We start from the raw sequence: 24,901 nt of genomic DNA on the forward strand, positions 1-24,901 counted from the left end.
AGCGCGTACATAGCGGCGCTCCGACCAGCGCAGCCAGCCTACTCGAGCGGCACGCATTTTCCTCGGCTCTCGTCTCGCTCGCTGCCCGAGCGCATCCGACCGAACGGGAAAACAGACATACTTCTGCACAACCTCAAGACCAAATCTCGACGCTACCTCCAACAGATAAGGTTGAATTTCGATCACTACAAAGTAAAGATGCATCAACACGCTTCAAATAGAACGCGACATGGAAAAAGGAAAGCGTTCGAAATGAAGCGCGGCGATTGGCCGGTGCGGGCCAATGGCGGCGGGGGGCGGGGCGGGCTCTGGCTGGCGGCGCGGCGGCGGCGCGCGCGCACATGTGGCGGCTTCGCGTCGCGCGACGAACGTGAGTGCCGCGGTGTCCATGTGAAGTGAAGTGACAACTGACATGATGCTGGGCGGCATGGACGGCAAGGAGTACGGGGCACTGCACGCCGCAGCCGCCGCCGCGGGATATGCTATGGAAACCGGTGAGTCCACATCCTCACTATACATTTCTATAAATAAATAGTTTTACTCTCTTCAGCAAAATATGTAAATTCAGCTTTCAAAAATTCTATAGAAGAATAAGCTGTTCACCTGAGTGCATTTTTGGCATTAATAAACCTGAATTAAGTATACCATTCACCGCCGCGTCGGTAGTTACCTGTCATCCAGTTAGGCCTTTCTTAATATCATCGCTTGTTGGTTCAAACGTTAATAAATAAATAAACCTTATAAGAATATCTTTGCGGCAACTGGTTATAAAAATCCAGCTATGCAAAACCAATTTAAGTGTTACAAATATCCTTAAGTATTCAAGATGGTTGACAAATTGCTCCAGGAAATACAGTCTTATGAGGGAGAAGATTATCGTCAGTAAATATATAGGTAACAACAATAATAAGTAGGCTTCTTAGGTATACATCTCGTTGAAACAGGCTGGTAAAGAGGCTAATCATGAATAAAAATCGCAGACAAAATCTCTTTATTTTCGCTTATCTAATCAAATTATTCTGCACTTCCGTTATCTTTAAAAAAAATATTCAAATAATTATTATTAGTTCATACCTTTGTGATCAAGCTCTATATTTCATTTATCAAGCCGATTCATAAACTGTGGGAATTCCCAAGAATTAACACACCAATACCTTTGTTTTACAATAAAGATTACAATTAATAGTTTTAATCAATGTTGTCTTATCACAAACAATATTTGCCAAATGACTGCATGATTTCTTGCACGGCAATGATTAATCAGTATAACTAGAAACTTTTAAAACTAGAAGCTATCGAAGAGATCCTCCAGACTGATTTTGGGTCATGGCAGCTGTTCTTGAATACATTTTCTTGGAAGCTAATTTCGCATACCGTATTATAGTAGCGCATACAGGCGTATGCGCAGAAACAAGTGCAGCGTCTATTTCCTCACTCATATTCTGATGTGACGGCAATCCGATACCTACCACAAGATATTGATTTGGCGCAAGACCGAAGGCTTAACTTCCTCTCCAATCACGGGAGTGGCTCTTTCAACCCGTAGCTCCGAAAACCCGTATGGATCAATTAGCAAAATTCAGCTATGCTAGCGGTGATGATGCATACCATCTAGCTTTCTTTCCGACAGTTTTCCTAATAAATTAATTGACATCCCTTCGAGCATCGGAGAGCAGAAGGCTGTGCTACGATACTAAGCGCTACGTCTAATCTCTCCCCGATGGAAAAGGGTTAACGTCTCCTCATCAATCTTCAAAAGAAATCAGACAAATGACCATAACATTATTCTCCATGGTACCTGGTTGACCAGCTAGCCGGGCTACTTGGATAACACCTAGTTCTGAACGATCTTAGTGCTTATTATTGATAAACAATAAATTAGTTATAAAGCAAGAAAACAGCATGTAAGTGGTGGTTGTTATTTACCTGACTTGTAACACTCAGTAACGACGGCTTGCTAACTGAACAGTTCTACTAATGTGCCACCTTAGTAAAACAAGTAATTAAATTGAAACAATATTCGTCAAACAAACCTAAAACATTCGTTCTGAAGTATGTAGTTAGTTAACGCAGAAATTACAGAATTTCTGTGTATTTTTTAATGGACTGATATTTCAAAGTGTTTCTTAAAAATTCTGATTTCTGTAAATTAAAATGTCTGGAAGTATGAACAATGAATAATGGAAGCCGAGAACAAATTGAATATTTAGGTAGGACCATGAATTGAAAAAAAAAAAATAATGACTTAAAAGATCAGAAAGAATATCGTAACAGTGCGGAACACCATTTTGGGATCCTTCGATATAAATAATAAAACATTCACGATTTCTCTCTGTTATATCCCACTTATTAGAAGGTACCTAAGGGTGAGCTACACCATATAAATATGACGATAACCCATGTTTACATGTTACCCATGTTACAACTCACCCTATGAATTTCAAATCATCATTGTCTGTGTGAGCAATGGAGAGATCTAGGAAATTACTTTTACTACTTTAAATTACATTTACTTGAACTAGAATATTCAAAATGTCTTTGTTGCATAACTTTGTCTTATTTTAATTGTAGTGCTCACAAAGATCGGCAGTTCCAAGTCGGTTACCAGATAACATCGCGCTGTATACTGGTTTAATCTGGAAAACTAGCGCCCGACAACTATATTATATACAAACCTATATATTATTATTTCATCAGTAGCCTTTTTACTGAAAAGGTTAGATGTCAGCAGTACAATTTTGGTGAACAGACGAGAGATATGTTAAAAGAGAGAAATTTACCCCTTTATACATATTTTATTAAAAAGACTTGCTTGTCTGTTTATTAGGAACTAGATAGATAAAGATATATAAGGTGGTAACTACAGCCCATAGCTTAGACTATCGGATACTATGCTTGTTGTTATCAAATGAGTCGTGAAAGTTAAAATCATAAATGAGATATAAATGTTGGATGGCTTAAAATTTATTTGTCTGTGATGGTTGTCAAAGGAGCTCGTCAAGCTTAAAAATGTAATATTAGCTGAGGATTTATACTAAAGACGTAACTCGGCTAATTTTTTGTAGGGACTCTGATTTTCTGACCGGTTTTTTATTTATTATTGCTGTTAGTGTGTTCTATTTTTTTCCTCATTGTTTACTTGACAGATTTGATGTCACGCGACAAAAATACATTTTTAATTACCTACTATTATTTGCCGCACTCGTGACCTCAGTGCAAACTCTCCAGCTGACTTGTGACATAACGATAACAGATTGTGCGATGAACCGATGACGTACTATCAGCTGATACAGTACAATATGCAGCGAGATAAATCCTAATGTTTATTGTCCCGATAAAGAACAACACATGTTTACCAATATTAGCACAATTAATTAGCGCCGCAGTATAATAGATAGTGATGTGACGCAAACTGTCGATAACTCAGGTCGAGCTCGATAAAGGGTCAACATCTTACGGTGAGACATGAATGGCACTGCATAAAAGAGGTGTGATCGGAAATTGATGAAATTGTCTCATCGTGGTTTCAGGAAACCGAAATCATGAGGCTTCCATCTGTCGTATTCCCGCCCCCTAATGTTTGATTCGTTAACTCCCAATCTACACCTACAATCTACATATATCTGTATTCAGGAAGTGCCACCCTACTGTTTTAAAAAGGGCCGTCCTAGTGGGTGTATATCTTCATGTTCCCCTAATTTGTTCGTTTTGATCTTCGATTAGTTTATGTTCATTTTTGAGTGTGTACAGTTCATTTCCACCCCTGATGCTTCCTTAAATTGGGATTTATTCTGAAGCAACTTATTTATAGTCATACTAGGTATCCATTTACCATTTAGTTGCCTAACTAAATTATTCTTGTTTAACTTGGAATTTTGTTTATCTTTCTAAAACAACATTGCGCAAAGTCTTGTTATAACCGTTTAATTGTTATTATTATTGCATAACTCTACATAATTAGGTATAACTCCAATCTCTACGTGAGCAACGGTTTCTAATTTAGTAAGCAGGTTTTGTCTGTGTTATTTTTCTAGATGAAGCGATATATTATCATCATTGACATCCCATACCACCCTTACATCTGGACAATACAGTTTACCTCATTAGCCGATCCTGCGTCATGCAAGTGAAATGCCTTAACATATTGCCCATTGTCGTTCCTGTCTATCTTTGTATTAATTAGCTATCTTCGCACATTTGTTATCTGCCGTGCGTGTGCTCGTTACCCGCACGTCATAAGACAGGCTGGAGCCGAGCTTGTGGGATTAGATTCTAGTTAAGACTAGTCTTTGTGGAATCCTCTGTTGTTGGTTAACTTGATTTTTGAATGATGAATACTTAAAGTACATGAATAGTTATTTATATTAATTCAAATCTTATTGTAGTACTGCAATTAATGGAGACACACTTGAATGAAGTTTCTTAGAACCTACACGAGGTTTATCAAACCGATATGCTGATTGAAACTGTGTTGTTAGTTCTTTGTTCAATACTTAAACTCTTCTTGATCTGTCATCTATCTGGAAAATTAACACTAAATACAAAACTGTATATCTAGATTATCTAGAATACCCAAAACTTGAAAGAATTTTAAAAATGTTGGTAAATGAATAATCGGTAGTACGTAGAGTGAGATAATATACTACGACATTAACCAGTAGGTATTCTGATACCTACTAGGTATTCTTGGATTTCTTATCAATTTCTTAACTAATTATATATTTTTGCATTTGTCTGTATGTTCGAATTTATTTGTAAATGTCAATTTTGCTAAGTGGGAATGTCTATGCTAAAATTTTTTTGACTTGAATTGGATTTTGTGAATAAATGAATTTCGTGAAATAATAATAATGTGATCTGACATCTAGGCCAAAATATAGTCACGTTCTATCTGGATGGCTGAACGTTTCAACGTTTTCCGATAGCCGATTTGGAATCCAGTGAATAGGTATGTGCCTAACCTATACAAAACAATCAAGACATTTTTTGCAATTGTACAGCGGGTTTCAGAATAATGTCTTCCAGTTTCTAATCCCATTTTTATTGATCAATCAAGCTGTCGATGTCGGTCGATTTGAAGTCTTCTTATTGTTGTTGCTGTTTGTCACCACCCGATTTTCAACTACATAAAAATGTGTCAAAAGTAACATTAAATTAATTAAGCACTACGTTATCGTGTTAAAAAAGTAACAGTTAATTACCTGGTTTAGTTAAAATCGGCACAACAGCGGCGCAGACGCAGCGCCACACTAAACGCGAGCGGTTTATCGACATGTCAGAGGGCGTCAAGGGTTATCGATAACTGCGATAAAACGGGACCATTGCGCGTCACTAAGCTTATTGTATAACTTTATGCTTTCAAAATCTGTTAATACGTTACCTACATACAATTTTTGATGCGTAGTTTGTAAACGTATGACTCTACACAAAATGTACCTACATAAAAAAATGAAAATATCTTGAAACACATCTTTTACATAAGACAGACTGTAAGTTTTACTAGAAAGGTTTAAAGCGGCCGTGCAAAGCCAAACAATGGGACATCAGGCAGTACAGACGGATTTCAGAAAGGCAGCTGTACCAAGCCCTATATACTTTTTACATAATTATCTACTAATTTAAAGTAGAACATAAAATGTATGGTGAAGTATATAGACATAGGATTACCCAAAAGACCGATGCAAATTTCCATACTGCTGCACCTAGGCCCTCGACAGCCTTAAATCTCCTGGCACTGGCAGCCCTAAAGTAACGCGTTAGTGATGTGAACGTTAGCAAAAGGTATCGACATCGTTCATACGGCGCCGTATCGAGAGGGGTCGCCGATAATCGGCCGGTTATCGCGGGGTTATCCGACGCGCGTTAAACAGCACGAGCCACGCACACACTTCGCTGTTAAACTTCATTTTAATTACACATATTTTATTTATTTATGTCGTTTATGGTCTTCAACTTATTTAGGTAATAAGTGAAAGAAATAAAATTTTTTAGTCATGTTCCTTTTATGATGTAATGTACCGTAAAAAGTACTGAGGCATGTGAGCAAGTGCCTAACTTCCTAGGTATTGGTATTTTAATTTGGAAAAAACACAACGCCCGCAGTACCATACGCAAGTGCCAAATAAGGAAAAGCGAACTGAAGTTCGACAATGTTCAGAAACATTAAGTCGACTGTTCAGGTGTAGGCAGTAGGTAAATTCCACATACGAAAAATAAGTTTTTGTTTTACCAATACCTATTGCCCACACACATATTAATAAACATGTAATTACTTTTCAGATTTTTTATGAAGTAAAAACTTCTACCGACGTGTAGCTTTTTTGTCAGTAAATAGAGGCTCAAAATATATTTTGTCCGGAATTTGTAACTATAACACATCCGTCAGTACATGTCACAAGACACATAAACAAAATAAATAATGTAACGACATGATTTTAATGGCAATAAATTAAGAGGATTGAAGACTGTTGTGACGTCACGCGGGTCTGAAGATATTATTAACATCGCGCCGGAAACTCTTGTAGGCCAAAAGTTTATAAAATAATATTTTCCTGTTGTAACCTCGACTGAAAGTGTACGCAAGTGTAGGCACGAGGCGGAGCTTCAGACATTACCTACTTGTTAGCTGAAATATTACATAAAATATGTTACGGAATAAATTGACTGGAACCAATCTAGAACATAAATATTTTATCTCCATGGTGATATTGAAAATGTAAAATTAACGACAAAAACAAGCACCGAAAAATCCCAAATCTTAAACCACTACTCACCTAACGGTACATTTAAGTAATAAGCTAATCTAGCAAAAATCTAGTATAATAAATATTCGGTAGTTTGTTCTCTAATAGGTCAAACAGCGCGTGTTTGAGCGCGGAGCCGGCTGTTTGTGCGGCGCGACGGCGCGGGCGCACCTCAAACAACGCTACTGGACCAAGATGGCGTGGGATTGGGGACAACGACTTCGACTTCGAGATAATAATCATACGGCTCCCGTAAACAATAGTTTGCTGTACTTTGTAAGCCGGTGTACGTCTAGTCTGTGTTTACTCTGTGCGCATTAAGCTTTTGCCGTCGGCATCGGTTACCAAGAGCCGTTCAGTGCCCAGACACAGATATCCGTACTTATTATAAATCCTTAAAAAAAACAAGTTGCAGAAGAATTTTCAGTTATAAGATTTAGGGCACCATTAATTTCTCATGAGAGGAACAAGCATGACATTAATAACTATGCGGGTCTTTGATGCATTGTTTGTTACATTTCTTCTGTATCTGATTCTTAAGTTCAGCAATGCGATTGCATTAGACTGTACCTAGCTGATTAGCTACAGTGTAGAGAAGAGAATTCTCTGTTCCAATTTCCAGAGCATATAAATGAAATTCCTGAACACGACAGCTTCACATACGTATAAACTTCAGAAGCAAAACCAATTTCGCTCCGTAACTTAAAACTAAACAGAAGTCTAAGCTCTCGCACAAACAGAGAATAATGTTACAATTTCCTGTCAATTACCTTTGTTTGTCCACTCTGATTCTCTCCTGTTGCTCCAGGCTCTAGTAAAATGAACCTTAAGGCAGTAGCAATAAGCGTGTTTGGTCCTGGTTTATTTGGGGAGGTAATAAAAGGATAAGTACTGTCGGCCGATTTGTACATTTGCTGAAGGTGTTCGGTTACATTTGGGGTACAGGGCAGTTTGTACAGACGTGTACGCAAACAATTGGCGAGACCGGTGGGACCTGGTTTACATAGAGCTTAAAGTTTGTAAAGATATTAGAAGTTGCTAATAGCTACTAATATGAATATGTATAAGCAATATTGGGTCCGAAATATATGATGATCAAGCCGCTAGTGACGTGTTTAGCGTTTTATTTCTCTGTTAATATAGGCGATAGGATCTGTACAAAGGTGTTCTATTAGGTAAGTGTTAAATGCACATGCTGAAATCCAAAGCAATATTGAAAACAGTTTCTTAAATAGACGATGGCATAAATAGTTTAGTGACGCATAGGTGAGTGTAGGAACATCTCATCATCGTGAAACATTCTGCATTCTTATATTTAAAACTGCATATTAAAAGATTTTTATAGGTAAGCTTTCCTTTGAAATTGTTCAAAGTTAGGTACTTGGCAAATAGTTACCTAAATAGTTCTCACAGTTTTACTAAATTAGTAAACAGTGCAACGACACTCCTCTTCCGATGGATGATCATTAAGTCATGCGCGGGCGCACCCAGCTACCGAAACCAAACACTTTTACACCGAATATCGATAAAACGTGATCGCACCACTATTTGATTTGAGACAATTCCGGTGCAGCTCTATTTGTTCTACAATTTGTAGGCTGTTCTTTAGCTATGAATGGCAACATCCGGCTCTTCAAATTATTAATGAAGTTAACATTATAAAACCCTTCCGCCTTCATTATGATCTTTTTAATAGAGTAAATTGCTTCAGCTCTCAATTGTTTCTGCCGTACTTGAAACGGAATCAGATGCAGGATCCGTACTCAGTATTTGATTATCAGGTTCGAAATTCCAGTATGTCGTCATTTGCTGGAAATCCCACTACACTTTGTTTCGTTTTATGTAAATGGTTACATGACCAACCATCTCATTTCGCGCATACAAAGTAGGAAACTAAATATAACGGTGAACCCCTCTTAGTTGTACAATGTTTGATTACAAAGGATCCATTAGGATTTGCTGATCGATTGAAATAAACAAAGCGAAATCTTCAGAAGTTCAAAAATCTACCGTCCTCGCCTTCTTAAGCAAGGTGCAATATTATCTTGACCAATGGATATACAAGCTAACATCTCATATAATTTTCTGCTCCTATACACATGTCCTCGAAAGGTTCTATCGCCCAAAAACTATCAGCTCTTCAAAAACAGTTCTAGGCAGCTAATGATTGTAGTGTATCTGTTTCGCCAGTCAGCCAGGCCGAGTGACAGTCATTGTTTGCGCACGCATTAGCCGCCCGCCTCGTGTCAACAGCGTAATGGCGGCAAACAGTACCCGCCTCCCCCTCCCTGCCTCGTCACCCCCCCGCAAGGCTACTGAGTTGACAGATGCCCCGGCGCAACGGGACCGCCGGCTGACGTGTTCCGTTGAGAATGTTTTGAGATGAACTTATTGATTTGAACTGAAAAAGGAAAGTAGTACCTACAGATTTTCTGAACAAGTCAAATCTGCTGATAAGTTATGCTTATTACAAGCTGGTTGTGATAGTTGGGCAATGTTTCAAGAGTGAATCCGCAAAATATTCGAATTTTTTTAGTGACAAAGTATTAAGCTACACGCTATGAGGATCATTTGAACTGCCCTTAAATACATGTAGCCAGCCACTTTTTATTTTTGTCAACCATATGTACTCCTCTTTGAGTGCAGTCAGCTCAAAGTGACTGGCCTAAAGATCTTAATGGCCTCACTAAAAACTTAAACGTCTGTTTTACACTTGTCTAAAAAATTGTGGCTGCAAAATGAACCATATGTCAACGTCATAGTCTGTCATTTTTTTAACAAGTCTTAAACTGACGTTTAAAAGTTTTTGTGGTAAGACGGTTAATGTTTGCCAAAACTTTAAACAGGTTATCGATGATAGTCAATTAGTCTTCTGCTAGATAAATCAGGATTCTCAAGTCCCCTAGCCAAACTTGGTATCCATTCTCAAAAGCGATTGTTATACTTTTATGATGCAATGTTGAACCAATTAAGACCAAACTCAGTAGCCACAGAAGCCCATAGTTTAGCTACTAGTTATCAAAAAGTAATAGTACCAGTGAACAGTGAGTGCAGCGTATTACATTATTGTACGAGGCTGCATTACGGTCGCCCAGCGAGAAATTAATAGCTTTGCGATTACAATGCTGCCCTTCGTCTGATGCTGTTTAATCTATATTTCCATTATTCGATACTTATTTAGAAATGCGCATTTAATATTGTACCTATACGATTGAAACCTGTGGCTATTTTATTTGTAAGTCAATGAAGGCTGCTCACATTTTTTTCATAATTTCAGAGTTATGAGAATATAAAGTGTTGTCATTATTATTATGGACAATCTTAAACATTCACAAAGCATCCATGCACGACCGCGTGCGGTTAAGATGAAGATCTTTACATTTTTGTCCGAGTTGAAAATTGACAGGAAAGCAACTGATCTGAAACTAGACAATATCAGTAAACACCATCCAAATTCCTTATGTTCCCACCCAGCACGAGGTCCAGCTGACACGTGCGGATATACAGAAATAGCGCCAACAAATGAAAATCACAACACTGCCACAGGATAACTAATAGTCTCACGGCGAGCTGGGCACGCTGGTCCCGCCCGGAGGAAATGTACCGTGTGCTGCGCCTCTGTGGCACGCGCCGGCCCAATAATTAGTTACAGTGACTTATGGGATATGGGAGAATACTTTGACAGTGTTTATAGAGGTTAATAAGGGGCAGATGATGTCTTGCCAATGCCATTACTGCGCCGGAATGTCAATGATGTTTCACTAGATACATGTTCGACTATATTTAGACTACAAATACCACATTTTGATTGAGCTTGACTTTAACATGCCTTTTGTAGTGTTTGTCGTTATTACTATGTTAATTAATGCGGTTAATTAGTTTGTGAACGTGACTCAATTTTTAATGTCTCATCTGAATAATTTCCAGAGGATAATCTGACTTCATTATTTTCTGGTGTCAAGTAGGTACATGGAGTGAGAAGTCCCTAAAAACTCCGGGCGCAAAGTTTAAACAATCGATTCGCTGAAAAAGTTATGCCTATTTAATGACATAAATGAATCATCATTCAATATGAGATTAAAATAATTACACTGATGTAAAACAATAGGGTCTAATTTAACAACTTCTTAATAAGTTTACAAATTCGTTCTTAATATGACGAGGATTCGAGGATAAAAGCAAAGATGAGCAATACAGACCACCGCACCGGTCTTTACGGTACGCATCTAATTCAAAACAAAACGCCAGCAGAGCAAACACTATGCCGAGGCTACCGCCATTAACCGGGCTGTCCTCTCGACGGTAAGGCCTCTTCAGACGAGCTACGTGCGCCGCGGCCCGCAGTAGCGCGTGTTTGCATAGCGGCCTGTTTGTCGGCCCCCTGTCGCCCTGTGTGGTCGCCAGGGACACTTCAATTACGGAAAACATCATAGATAAATATATTGTGATCGCCTAGTTCAGGTCACGGTGATGGCCATTACTATAAACCGTGACTTGGACTGTTAGGACCCTTGTTACAAGAGCTATTATTCAGTTTATAGAGTCAACTTTATGTTTATTAACGGCATTTTAAACTTTGTAATCTATTAGCTGTACTTAGTACTAAAGCTGGGACACTTTGAGCACAGCAGCGGTATAGCTAAAGCTTGTACACGGAGGTAACTGTTTTACGAAGCACAAAAACGTTTTAAATGGAACTTGCCTTAAAGCAGCTGCTTATCACACTTGTTGGAAAATGTGTTCTATTTATTTGTTTATTTATTGAGTGACCAAAGTGACTAAAACTGTTTAGGACCAGAACAGTGCAATATGTTGGGAAACGAAACAAGAGATTTTCGACAAAATCAGTACCGCTTCTTACCAAAATTACAACCTTCTCAATTACAACTATTCCTCTCAGAACAGCTGCTATCCTTGCCCTGACAACGTTTAGTATCTAAACAATAATATGTAGGTATAGACTGACAGTCAGACATTCACAATCCACGCCAGTAACGTTGGTGGGTGGTGAGTGGTGACGGCGGCTGTCACGGCGAGTCGCGAATTGTGACAGACATGTGTCAGTTGCTACACGCTCGCACAATTTATAGACCAGAAATACAGCAGGTTCTAAATACCTGAATGTGAAACTGATATGATTTGGGAAAAAAATCGTGCAATTTTCTGACTAGAATATGTTCAAAATTACTTCATTCCGGCTAAAGTAAGTGAAAACATAAGAAACGGTATGTTAATAGACTAATAGTCTCTGACTACTATAAATTCTTCTCAGACCGAGAAGACAGCACAGCTATTAAATCTTTTGCACAATTAGAATCGAAAATGAAATAAGTTATTCAGTAAGCGTGGCAATATCGACAGTTAAAGTATGTCAAGGATCACCATAACCATGTCGAGTAAATATTCACTTACCAAACAATATTACATGCCACGAATATCAAAACAAGCTATAATGAAATCGCACCGAAGTGTGTGCACCTCTGGGCGGGTTTTGCTAACGACGCGCTCTGATTGGTCAGCTGGAGCAGGTCATACGGAGGTAGAGTTAAGAAACATTTGGTTATTTGGACTGCAATGTCAAAAGTTTATTAACTCGTGTAGTGTTATAGTTCGGCCATTCAGAGAATGCGTTCCTGACACGTCGCGATTGAACTGACGACGTAATAACATTCATTGATTATTGATATAATAATGTTGTTTTAATGCTCCTCAATTGTTAAAACGGTAAACAACCAGCAAAAATATTTTTATCGTAACTGCAACGCCATTGCAAAGTTACGTCGTCAGTTCAATCGCGACGTGTCAGGAACGCATTCTCTGAATGGCCGAACTATAGTAAACCATATTTGGTAGTTTGCAATCGATCCTAAAGAAACAACGCGTACATAAAAGCAAAAAGAAATCAAACCGTTTAATAGGACGACACAGATACATAAGTTTGGCTGCGGAAGAATAAGCAAAGCTGAAATAGAATCACCAACTTCTCAGTGCAAAAAATCCTAATATAAGTTTAATCATATTATTAATAATAGTAAATTATATCTGCAACAACGACTGTCGAGATACGAGCGTCGCGAATTTGACAACTAAACTAAATCAAGCGACTACAATGTCCTCGCGTACAGAAAACACGGAAAACTTTATCGCGTAAATCAAACGCGTATGTAATTACGCGAAGTACGCGATATGCGCGCCGTTACAGTACATCTGTAATAGAAAGTTGATTAGTATGCGCGCGCGCACCGAGCGCTGGCCGCTGATTGGCCGCGCCACTCGTAAAAGTGTACGTAAACAGGCGCGTTCATCCGCCATCGCTCGTCGATAACGTTAACAAGGACGATGCCAAGCTTTGTTTATTTAGTTTTGATTTTATTTAAATGTATGTTGCTAGTTCTATATTATGTGTACCAAGCAACAATGTTTTGCAGTTTGACTCCCTTTATTAGTTGCTGGTTTTGTAGTCAACTGAGGCTAAAAAGGTCGATAAATAGGCATATCAAACCCTGTACCCATTCAATGGAATCTACTGGGCTCACTAGTTAGATGTTTCTAAGAAGGGACCACATATACATAACAATATACACATATTTCAGGTTCTAACTGTAGTTGTTACTTAACTTTCTCAATCATCATCATCTTCCTGCCCTGTTCCCAAGTCATTTGGGGTCGGCGCAACATGTCTTTTTCTTCCATTCCTCTCTGTCAGACGTCATACTTACATCCACTCCCTTCTGCTTCATGTCCTCTTTCAGGCAATCAATCCATCTTTACCTCGGTCTTAAAGAACATTTCATTTTCATTTCCTTTCTCGGAATTAAAGAACGACATTTCCTGTCAACATGACCTTATTTGTATGTATGTATTTATTTATTTATTATATTTTATGTTTTATTTATAGGTATATATTTATACCTATATTTTATGTTATGTAGTTTTATCTTTGTTTTGTTTAATGTTGTGCACTTTTAATTTTCTCTTCCCTATCGCATCTCTCTATCGCTCTAAGATTTGCTGTTAGAGAACCCAGTTCTGGGTTAAGCTCGCCTTTGTGCATGTCTTCTCTGTGTTGTGTGTATTTTTTATATGTTTTTGGGTACAATAAAGAATAATAATGTCTACCTCTGCCTCTCCATCCTTCCACATTCATACTTAGCACACTCTTTATAGCATGCGCCATGTCACCGTCTCATCACATGCCCATACTTAACTTTCTCAATAAATACTTAAATTATTCTATCTTATTTAACCACATCTTATCTCATGAAGGATTCCAGAACATCATTTTGTCTTATTACGCGTTAAATCCTTCACGGTCCCAACAACTATGTAGGTACTAGATATTTTTCTCAGCTAACTACTGGCTGTTCCTAGAACCGATAACTGAGGTTGCTGATCGTAAACCAGTGCGAAGTAAACGCAGTGTGAAGTGATGCGGTTACTCATTGTCTTTGAACTGTTCCTTGTAAAGTACTTACTGCTGAGCTGATGCGCTCGTTTGGACGCGTAGAATACGCCTGTGCTATCAAATTGGATGTTGGATAGACTGTGAACTATCGATCATATGGGTATTGTTTAGGCGAAATTGATATTTCAGTAGAATACATGTGGTGGTGTCCATTTGCTCTTATGTTCCGGGAATTTCATAATTAATAATTTAGAAGTATGTTTCCTGAAAGTTTCCAATACACAATGGTACCTAAACTTCATTTACATTCTCAATTTAAGAGGCTTACGAATTTGAGAATACGGTGTAGGTATTGACTAGTCGAGTGTGATCAAGCAGCTGAATGTGAGAGCTTATTCTTGTTTTCAGCTGGTTTCATTAACACGGTTCTCTTCAACATTCAAAATGCAGCTATCTTCGCATAGTTCAGCTGACAAACGAATTGTTAATTTTCTCACCATCAAACACATTTACACGTAATATTACACAGATATTTCTTTTTAATATCAAAGCTTACCCAAAACAGTCTCATAAAATACTTTGAGCGGCTTCAGCTCAAAGCTGCGGCTATTAATTAATCGCTATACTGAAGAGAACACGGAACGACGTGTATTTTTATATTTTACATTCAACACAAAGGGAGAAGCAGCCACATCGCAATTTTAACGAACCATTGCTGCCTTTGTTGTTGTGCGAAGTTCGGCAGTTCAAACGGAGAGAGCTATGTATTTCGAGCGATATTAAATTTGTGGAGTTTCGCTCGAATTAATGAATGCTTTACACTCGTATGGTACACAGTAACTGTCAGCGAGAGAACGTCAAAGGCGCGTCGTAAATTACCCGCCGAAAGAAAGATGTTTCCCGCCTTATGATACTCTATCCCCCTTCCACAAGTCACTACTCAAATGCCTTTGTCCCTTTTTAGAAGCAATTAGTAATATTTCAAAGAAACGATTCGATTTTATATATGTAGTGTTGCGTTTTATTGATAGTTTCAGTTATCGGCGAGATACAATTGTAATTGTTTTTTTAATTTTTAATTATTTACCTCGGTGTAATTTCAATGTTTAAATTGAAAATTTTAATTTATTTTATGAAAATGTATTGACTTTACTGTTGCCATTTTTGTAGATCTAGAAAAAGCCCCAAAACAAGTTATCATAATCGTCGAGCAACCTTTTGCCGAGAATTCTTGACGCCAGCAATATTAAGTTCTGGATGTCATCGGTTGTAGGTGGTTAGTAGACCTGTGAAAACTCTTCATCAATGTGATGGTATTTACTTATTGCCAATTTTAATGCCTCTTTTAAATTGTAATAAAAGTTGTCAAAACAAAAATTTCTTTATGAAAAATATCAGTAACAACCATCGATAATCACAAATCATTACTCATCACTAGTGAAGCTCTAATATGTTGATGCTCCCTCCCAGTTGTCGTAAACAGCGCGTCATTTTCCACCGCATTACCATCAACGCGACAATGTACACTATGTTGCATACATTGCGGGTCACACGCGCGTCGGCGCATTCGACACACGCACTTACCCGCCAATGTGCGCGCTGCTCTGCCAACTAATCGTTTATGGCGCAGAACTGATATTTGTGTCGCTTTCCCTTTACACTTTGTTTCATGTAAGACGGATTTTCCAGATTTTCCGGTGTGCTTTACCTGGGTTCAGTACTTTCAGTTTAGTAACGCCCTATAAGGTAGTTCGTTTTAATCAAAATTATGTAATTAAATCGGACACTAATTTTAAGAGGTTAGGTGCCTTATATAGCCTATAGATAGTAATATTTGAATGCTCTACCTAAAACCAAAAATTCATTGTAATGATTTCGGTTTTGCAAATTAACGCTCTTGATAACTATGTAAAATCGTGTTATATACGTCAATTATTCATATGTATTTTTCTTAGAGCAAATAAATAGTCTAGTTTGAACTTTTGTCAAATATCTACATCTCCTTTCCTTATTTTCTACAACCAAACAAGTCCTCAGTTCTAAGATCATAAAATATCGTACAAAAAAGAAGCAAACCCACAAAGCAGGTTGATAGCGCGGTGTATGTGACATTGTGTACCCTTTGATGTGGCGTCAGCCGCCGACCGTGACGGACGTTCGCAGAACCAACAAAAACTGCACACACGTGCGCCTGCGCAGACGACATAGCGCTACAGTTTGGGTGGTATGACTGTAACGTACTACTGAAGGTTAAGAGTCGAAATGACAAGTTTTTTATAACTAGGTATAATAACCGAATGAACATGATAGTATTTTTTAAGTAGAGACCTAAACTGCAAATGAGTAATTTTCTTTCTACAGAGTCATTCAATTGACAGAGTGGGAACTAACATTTCTCACGTAGTGTTTCGAAAATATTAAAGGGTTTTTCCACCTACCTACCTAGGCACAGCTCAGCTGCTAATGCAATTTGTTATACTTGGTCACATTTTTGCTCATTTGTGATTTTCTTAGGATACGAACCGCTTTGCGCTAATAAATCACAAATTATGGGAAAAAATCCTCAATAGCTAAAACAATACATCATATTTGTCCATTGTAAGCTGATGACAGTATACTCACACGTGTCGAGGCGTGACTGCCCCGCCCCTGAACCCGGACACCAGCTGATCACGGCTTGTGTCGGCTTCTTCTTATCTTCATAGTTAAAAAAAAGTTGCACACAAGTAGCCGTCATATTGCTAGATATTCACTCCGAGATAAACACGGAAATTGTTCTCTAAATTGACTTATGAGTCATCGTAAAAGCCATCGTATCTATACCTAAGTTTGAGGGCCCTATCAAGGTGAAAAAAGCTTCTCCGAAGTTTTTCTTCCACCAAATACTACTTACTCTTCTTTAGAAACCATCAAAACTTCTCCCAGACTCATATTTTAAACTTCTTAGTTCTAAGTCAGTAGCCGTCCTACAGTCGGCACTTCAGTAACTTTGTGTAGCGACAAGTGCGGCGCATGTGTCGAGGCGGAACCGGCCACGCCCCCTGCTTTGATGTGCCGCCATTGGCCGCCACATTGTAATTACGTGACCACGTCGTCACGGGTCGCTTGCAGGACTCGGGGGCTGATGACCTTTGACGGTAGTTATTAAATCAATGCTAGGTTTATCCTGTCTATTGGACTTTATTGATGGAGTCTCGAGTCTTATTGAAAATTGACCTCTATTTGTCCAGTGGTTACAGTAATTACCGTCAGGTACCTATGCAATATATGACTTTAGTTATTTTAAAAATGCTACCTTATTAAGGATCGGGCCTTTAGGTAGATAATATGAAGTTTTTTGGTTCTTATGTAAGAAAGACTTCGAAGAAGTGCCACTAATGTCTTATACATTTGGGAAATAGTCTTGTGAATTAACAAACACTAATAATAAGCAAGCAAGTGACAGCTGCAATAAGTGTCTGAAATTCGAATAAAATTATTAATTTATGTGAGCAATGCTGCCGATTTTTTTTGATTTTTTTGTTATTTTCATTCAAGACATCTCGTAGCAGCATGAGATATATCGATTCAGGCAGTTTAAATGCAGTCGTTATGCTTAATGTCCTGATGTTAATGAAATGTAAGTCAGGGAAAAACTCTTATATCTAAGTGGATACCTGCAATATGTAACCTGCTGAAAATATATCCAACTTTAATTTTCTATAAAGCTATTGCAATTTTCGAAATGTGAAGCTTCAGTAAGCATGTTTTCCAATATGCTTTATAGGTAATATATCCTATAGACTATTTCAATTAAGATACAATTGCGTCTAGGTGTTAACCATATCCGCCCATCCATGTACAAACCACGACGAGAGTAGCTTAACCTCATATATCAATCGATCGGCACAGCCGTAATTCAGCGGCGAGGTGTACAGAAATAAGTGCACGCGTATAAATAATCTGGTGACGCGGTATTCCGTCAGTTGCGCGCGCGCCGCAACAAGACAGCGACGCGGGCGCACATTAGTCAAGCATTTTGTTCAGTGCTCCGCTAATTTGTAGCTCGACGAGCGAGGAGTGCTCGCTTTATTTGCTCTCCTGTAGTTTGTCACAGATATGCCCAGCGAGGATAAATAATGAGCTCGCTTTTGCTCATTTTTTGGTGTATTTGGGTGTGGAGACTACACTCACGGTACTTACTTACCACATCGCTTGTTGATTGGTTTATTTTCCTTCAAGTGTAAAACCTAATCGAAGGGATCTTACATTTTATCAGTTCCTTTATAAGTGACAGCAGCAAGCTTTGATAAATTAAGAATTCGTTGTAAAATTAATGGACAGGATAAATATATTACGCAAATTAATTTATAACATGAACCGACAAATTACATAGGTATAAATGAACATCACATAATAACTTAACGAAACAACCAACCACCTTTAATTAATAACGATTGACTAGCATCACTTCTATAAATCAGCAATATCATGGACAGATCGGCCTCCGTTAATTATAACCCCCTCGCAGCTGCCGAGATAAATGTTTTCACAAAACATACTGAAAATTATCATGAGCGGTGTAGGGTTACAGTCATTTGTTGTTGAGTGTCTCGGTGTCACCGCAACGTGACGGATCGAGTCCGTCAGGGTGACGTGACGGCCCGCCGTCTGACGTGACGTGACGTGTCGGACGGATGCAACGGGAGCTGCGCGTGAGCATGACAGCTGTAACTGAAGTAGTTCGATGTTTGTTATTAAGTGTAACATGATACCAATTTTGTGTTTACTTTAAATACAGGCTTATCAAAGTTGCTATTAATGATTTATGTACGATGTTATTAATACGATCTTCGTTGATGGAGACCGACTCTAAAGAAGAAACTAAAAACATGCTTTTTTTTAATGTAGCATGTATTTAATTAGGTACTCCATATAAGTTGGAATAAGAATTCGAAACTGAAAATTAAGTAACAATCACAGCACTCGCTATCTATTATTATCAACGAATGCGCATTTTCAGGAAAACACTGGTTTCATACTAAGGTATTTTCACATCGTTGGGCTATAGATAACCGCAGATTATAATATCAAACGGTCTATCTTAGAATTTAACAAGCTAACGTTTTACGACAGCAGCGGTGCGCCCGCCCAGGTGTCAAGTGTCGACACAAAATGACGAGTGTCGGCGGTGGCGACATCAAAGTGGGTGTCGGGTGACACTCGACCCTTTGACTTTATTATGAGCTAGACGGGCTTAGGGTTATGTTGCTACAACTATGACTGGGTGAAACTAATTAATTAATGTAATAGAAAAAAGTTACTTAACATGTCAATTTTTTACTTAACTTGCGCCGACACATATTAATTGGGATTAAGCCAGGAAGATGACGAATTCTTCATTTTTGCTGAAGTTTATGGGGTGTTGTATAAATCGCAGTGAATTAGGTTCACTAACTAAAAACTTTCTAGTCTGTAACTGAGTTTGTAGCCTGAAACTATCGATGCAGCTCCAAGAAGGGTCAAATTGATCTCAATACCAGATTTTTACCTTTATTTTGAAACTCACACCCCTCACATTTTCAGCTCCTGGCAATGTAAAATTAACTCGTATCCCCTTGTCCACAGACCCCAGTGCCGCCGGCATGGGCAACCCCGGCGTGGCCGGCACGGGCACCCAGCAGTACGGTGAGGTGAACCAGCTGGGAGGAGTGTTTGTGAATGGAAGACCCCTGCCCAACGCCGTCAGGCTCAGGATAGTGGAGCTCGCGCAGCTGGGGATCAGGTGAGATGGAGTGATAGTATCTACAGGCTATATGTTTGTTCAATTGGAAAAGAGGAACATCGGCGGAATGTTGAAATACGTTATCGTTATTAACCACATGTGCTGTAAATATAGGTATGAATCCGAGAGATAATGTCGTGAGATAGGAAGATGCACCTGTTGTGAAATAGACTTTTAGTGACCGCAATGTCCTGAGGTTTTATTTGCTGGATTTGGTTCTCCGGTCTCGGAGAACTGTGAGACTACTTTTGTGCTTCTTTAATGTAATCAAACAGCATTCATATAATCAAAGTCAAACAGATACATAATGTTATCACGACTTTGTTAAAATTATCTGTCAGAAAATGGCGATACCAGATTTTCACTCATTATAACGTTTTCTTGATAATAATTTGCCGATTTAAATGTAATCTTTAACATAACTTTTTGGATTAGCTCATCAATAGCGTGTAAGAGTTATCTTATCTCTTGATTATCAATCGCTTACCCTTTAATAAACTCTATTGTAATGTTTAAAATTGTGTCTTATGACGAATACTGATTAAAGATACGGAATTTGAGTAACACATAATAACAGTGAAATTGCATTTTTAACTCGGCAACAGTAGGTATTTCCATAAAACGATGTAATTTAGTAGATAGCGATATCTCTTAATGTTATGCGTTAACATTTTCTATTTTCGCTCTATCAGGAGATCAGCTATTATTTCTTATCTAAAGTTTAATAACATAAACTAATACAGTGTTTGTGTAACCTTTGATAATCTGGAATTAAGCGATAGTAAGTAACCTTTCTCGATATAACGTAAATGAAAACGCTGGATCTAGGAGTAGCTATGTACTTTGGTTTGAACCGTTTCGTTTTTCATGAGAACTGACTATCTTGAGCAGTTTTTTCATTATTTAGTTTTTGTTCGGAAAAACTGTGACTTCACTTTATTTTTGCGGCTAGAGGTTAGAGATGACTGTTTAAGTCTATTGTTTACATATCTGCATATTAAAAGCATAAGTTATTAGAAATGTAAGATCAACGTTTATGAGAATTATAACATAGTTCCTTGCCCCCAGGCCATGCGACATCAGCCGACAGCTGCGCGTGTCGCACGGCTGTGTCTCCAAGATCCTGGCGCGCTACCACGAGACCGGCTCCATCCTGCCCGGCGCCATCGGCGGCTCCAAGCCCAGGGTCACCACGCCTAAGGTCAGTACCTCTCAAGTTGAACTTTGGTTCAGCTACACTACTCGTCCAGAGGCGTTCAATTGGGTTACTAACGATAAACCGTTTTTGTCGAACCGTGAATAGATTTAGAAAATGCCTTTTTGTGCAAAGCTGCTTATTACAAAACTTGAGGTTTGCTATCTTGATTTCTGGGTCCAGTAGGCGACAAGTTTCACAACTCAGAGACATATTATTGCATTGGGAACTGGCTAGTTGAGCATATCAGGTTAGGTTAAGTACCTACCTATATTCTTGGTGCATACGCATTCCCGCATATCTCAATGCATTTGTCGTTCCTAGGTGGTGTCATACATAAAGCAGCTAAAAGCGAAGGACCCGGGCATCTTCGCGTGGGAGATCCGCGACCGGCTGCTGGCGGACGGCGTGTGCGACAAGTACAACGTGCCGTCGGTGTCCAGCATCAGCCGCATCCTGCGCAACAAGCTCGGCGGCGGCGCGCTGTACCCGGTGCCGCCGCTCTACCCCGTGCCGCCGCAGAGGTGCTGGCCGCTGCATCAGCCGTATGACTACTATGTTTATTTACAGGTAATGTGACATTTATGCGTGTCTTGATATATTCATATCTTTTTAGACTGGCTATAAGTTTTTGTGGAATACTATACTGTGGTTCTATGATTACCTATAACAGTTTGATCTTCAATTTTAGCAGTAATCAATTGAAGATTTGTATAGGCACCTGTGTGGTTATGTTAATGACATTGGAAAGCTTTGAGTTCTAAAGTGTTTTCTAAACCACTTTTTATGTTTAGTAGTTGCCTCAAAAAACTACAACCTGTTTTCTCATTATTCTACTTATTGCAGCATATTCCTAACCTTGTACTTTCCTCCCCAGGGTCGGCAGCACACGGCAGGCAACCCCCACGCGTTACCGCACCCTCACCAGCAGCCGCCGCCGCCGCACCATGCGCACGCGCATGCGCTCTGACATGCGCGCCTCGCCACCAACCACGACCGGTGATCATCACGCCTGATCATCACCAGTGATCATCATGTGATACGTGTGATACGTGGTACGTTTAGTGGTGACAGGACACTCGTGCGACTGAGATTAGTAGCGTAAAATAGTCATCACTGCACGACAGAAATGTTCAGTTAATAATAATAATGTTGTGAATGTTTCGTATTTATGAGTTTTTGTGGAATGTTGCGGTTGTGGAGTTTCTGAATAAGAAATTTGACCGAATCTGAAATTATATAGTGATACATTTATGAAAATATGTGTGAACATGAAAGATGCTGAAGCTCATAAATATGAAAATAAATCTCAAAAAATATTCTGCATAATGACACAGCTGAGCAGAAAATATGAGTGTGATAAATGCAGTTTATAATTCAGTTGAAATCTCTCCAGTTAGAAGTGCAGAGTGATATAAAAGTGAAAACTGATCTTTTAGTGATAAATAATGATAGTTGTTGATAAAAAAGTATTATATTATTATTGTAAATACGTTATCACGTGTAAGATACATAGACTTTATATTTTCACGCGAGGATTAATGCCACAGATTTATTTAAAGGAGGCGGAGATAATGAACTAGTGGGAAGATTGTTGAATGTTTAGCTGAAGAGATAAGGATTAATTATGCCATGTAATGATTACATAATGTACTGTAATCTGGTGAGATAAACAGAAATAGCGTGTGAGGTCACTGCAGTATAAGCGTCCGTCGGCAGCGGCACCGACGGATTAGCGTTCAGATTAAGCCAAATTATCAGTTTATAGATTGTATTAACGTCACAATGATGAGCGTAAGCACTCGCTTTTTATCAAAACTAATTAATCTCCGTCAATTATTTAATCAAAAACAAGCAATATTTCAGCATGACATCCTCTATACATTCGTGCTCCGACGGAAAGCTACAAAAAATCCTGTTTGATATTAACCTGGAAGTTTGTAGATTTTGATGTTTGTTCCTCGATTATGCTTTCAAGGCTGAACGGGTTTCCATGATAGTAGTCCATTGTGAAAGTTAATCATCATACCTAATACTTAACACTTTTGTTCCGACGCGGGAAGAAGGTAGATCCCTTCGGGCATGGGTGGAAGCTATTGCTCAATAATCTTATTTAATCTTGGTTATCTCTTAGTTACTTATAATTTGTGATGTTAATCCTCCAGTGGTTGTAGATATTACATTAGCTAGGGAGTAAGCGAGCGAAGTCAACTATTTATGTAAGTGTGGGCGCAACGATGTAAATATTCTCAATAATACGACACACATGTACTTATTCTTATACATAGGTACACTATGATAAATAGTACAGCATTTTTAATTTCTTCTTATTTACGAATTCTTTTGAACAAGAAGTTGGATTATCTCTTTTCTAATCGCAGGACGTTATTTGTAAGTCAATTTCAATATTTTCTTTTATTTTGGTATTCCGCTGTGAATCCTTTTTTCACCCAGAAGTTCTGCAAGCTCAGCGTGATACAATGCTGCAATGTATACTCAACTCTACTATTACTGAAACTACTGAAAACTAAAATCAACTTAAATGTTTATTGATTCATAGAAAACAATTTCTCACACTAGGTACATTAGTTTTCGTGTAACTTAAAGGCATTTGTTTAATCTGCTTGGGGTTACAAGGTAGGTTGCAAGTTTACAAGACTTCGTGTATTCTTCTTTCTCCTGCCCTGTTCCCAATTTTACTTGGGGTCGCAATATGTCATTTTCTTCCATTTTCCCCTCACTCGCTATACTGACACTCACTCTCTTCCTATTGATGTCATCTTTCAGACAATCCATCCATCTTTTCTTAGGTCTTCCTCTTCCTCTCCATCCATCTACATTCATACTTAGCACACACTTTGTTGCATGCGTATCATCCCTCCTTATTACATGCCCATACATACCATGATAATCTTCTACTCCTCATCTTTTCTGTAACTGGCGCTACTTTCAGACTTCCTCTAATTTAATCATTCCTCACTTTATCCATTCTTGTGACACCATCCATCATTCTCAACATCCATCTCAGCATTCTCATTTCTGCTACGTGCACTCTCTTCTCACACCTCTTTTTCAATGCCCAACACTCCGATCCATACAGGACGACAAGTCTAATGACGGATTTGTAAATTTTGCCCTTCAGTTTGAGGGGCATCCGCGGGTCACAGATAGCGCTAGTTACCTGTCGCCACTTCATCCATCCAGAATTGATCCGATGACTGTTGGTCACTTTGGACGAGTGAACCATATATTAAGATCGCAAATTAGACAAATGTGTCATTGTGTCTTGGTACTGCCTTCATGTAGGTATTTATAAAAATATAAATCTGTACAAACTAGATGTTAAACTACTCGATATTATTTAAACATAGCTTTATTGGTCAAAGTATAGAAAATAAATTGGTTTGTTCATACAATATGTTGCCGTTCTTATTTGTCCCCTTTCAGGAAACTATTTTGATTTCATCTTGTGTGTTATTTTTACGTTGTACCTTGCTATTGTAATCTTAATTGCAAATAAACCAAAATAGAATATGAAACGAAATCAATAATGAACGTCGAGTGTAATATTTGAGCAAAAAGTCGTCCGAGCAGCCCTGCGTCCGTCATAAACCGTCCATTGATTAGGGCGCGCGCACACCGGCCGCTGCCGCCGCCACAATGCTCCGCAAATAAATCCTCTATTTTGAGTGGCGAGCTGCGGTTTAATTACGCCTGTACAACGTGATATTTCATTAAAAATTCAGTGGCTAATTGAATGGCGCGCACAATGCCGCCGCCCGACGTCCGACGCT

General features: G+C 38.7%; 1 protein-coding gene across 1 annotated transcript; it reads left to right on the forward strand.

Annotated features, from left to right (window-relative positions):
• Positions 1–353: 353 nt before the first annotated feature.
• Positions 354–24,523, forward strand: LOC124640465 (paired box protein Pax-1-like). The gene is made up of 5 exons (XM_047178245.1): positions 354–494; positions 19,756–19,912; positions 20,981–21,113; positions 21,432–21,677; positions 21,985–24,523. The coding sequence occupies exons 1-5, from the start codon at positions 413–415 to the stop codon at positions 22,075–22,077; spliced, it is 711 nt and encodes a 236-aa protein (XP_047034201.1). The 5' UTR covers positions 354–412; the 3' UTR covers positions 22,078–24,523.
• Positions 24,524–24,901: the final 378 nt, after the last annotated feature.

The sequence above is a fragment of the Helicoverpa zea genome, chromosome 20 (genome assembly GCF_022581195.2).
Source record: "Helicoverpa zea isolate HzStark_Cry1AcR chromosome 20, ilHelZeax1.1, whole genome shotgun sequence".
NCBI classification, from domain to species: domain Eukaryota; kingdom Metazoa; phylum Arthropoda; class Insecta; order Lepidoptera; family Noctuidae; genus Helicoverpa; species Helicoverpa zea.

Coding starts and splice junctions, on each gene's coding strand:
- LOC124640465 (XM_047178245.1), top strand. CDS start 413: ATGATGCTGGGCGGCATGGACGGCAAGGAGTACGGGGCACTGCACGCC. Junction 21,114..21,431: donor CCAGGGTCACCACGCCTAAG/GTCAGTACCTCT, acceptor TGTCGTTCCTAG/GTGGTGTCATACATAAAGCA. Junction 21,678..21,984: donor ACTACTATGTTTATTTACAG/GTAATGTGACAT, acceptor TTTCCTCCCCAG/GGTCGGCAGCACACGGCAGG.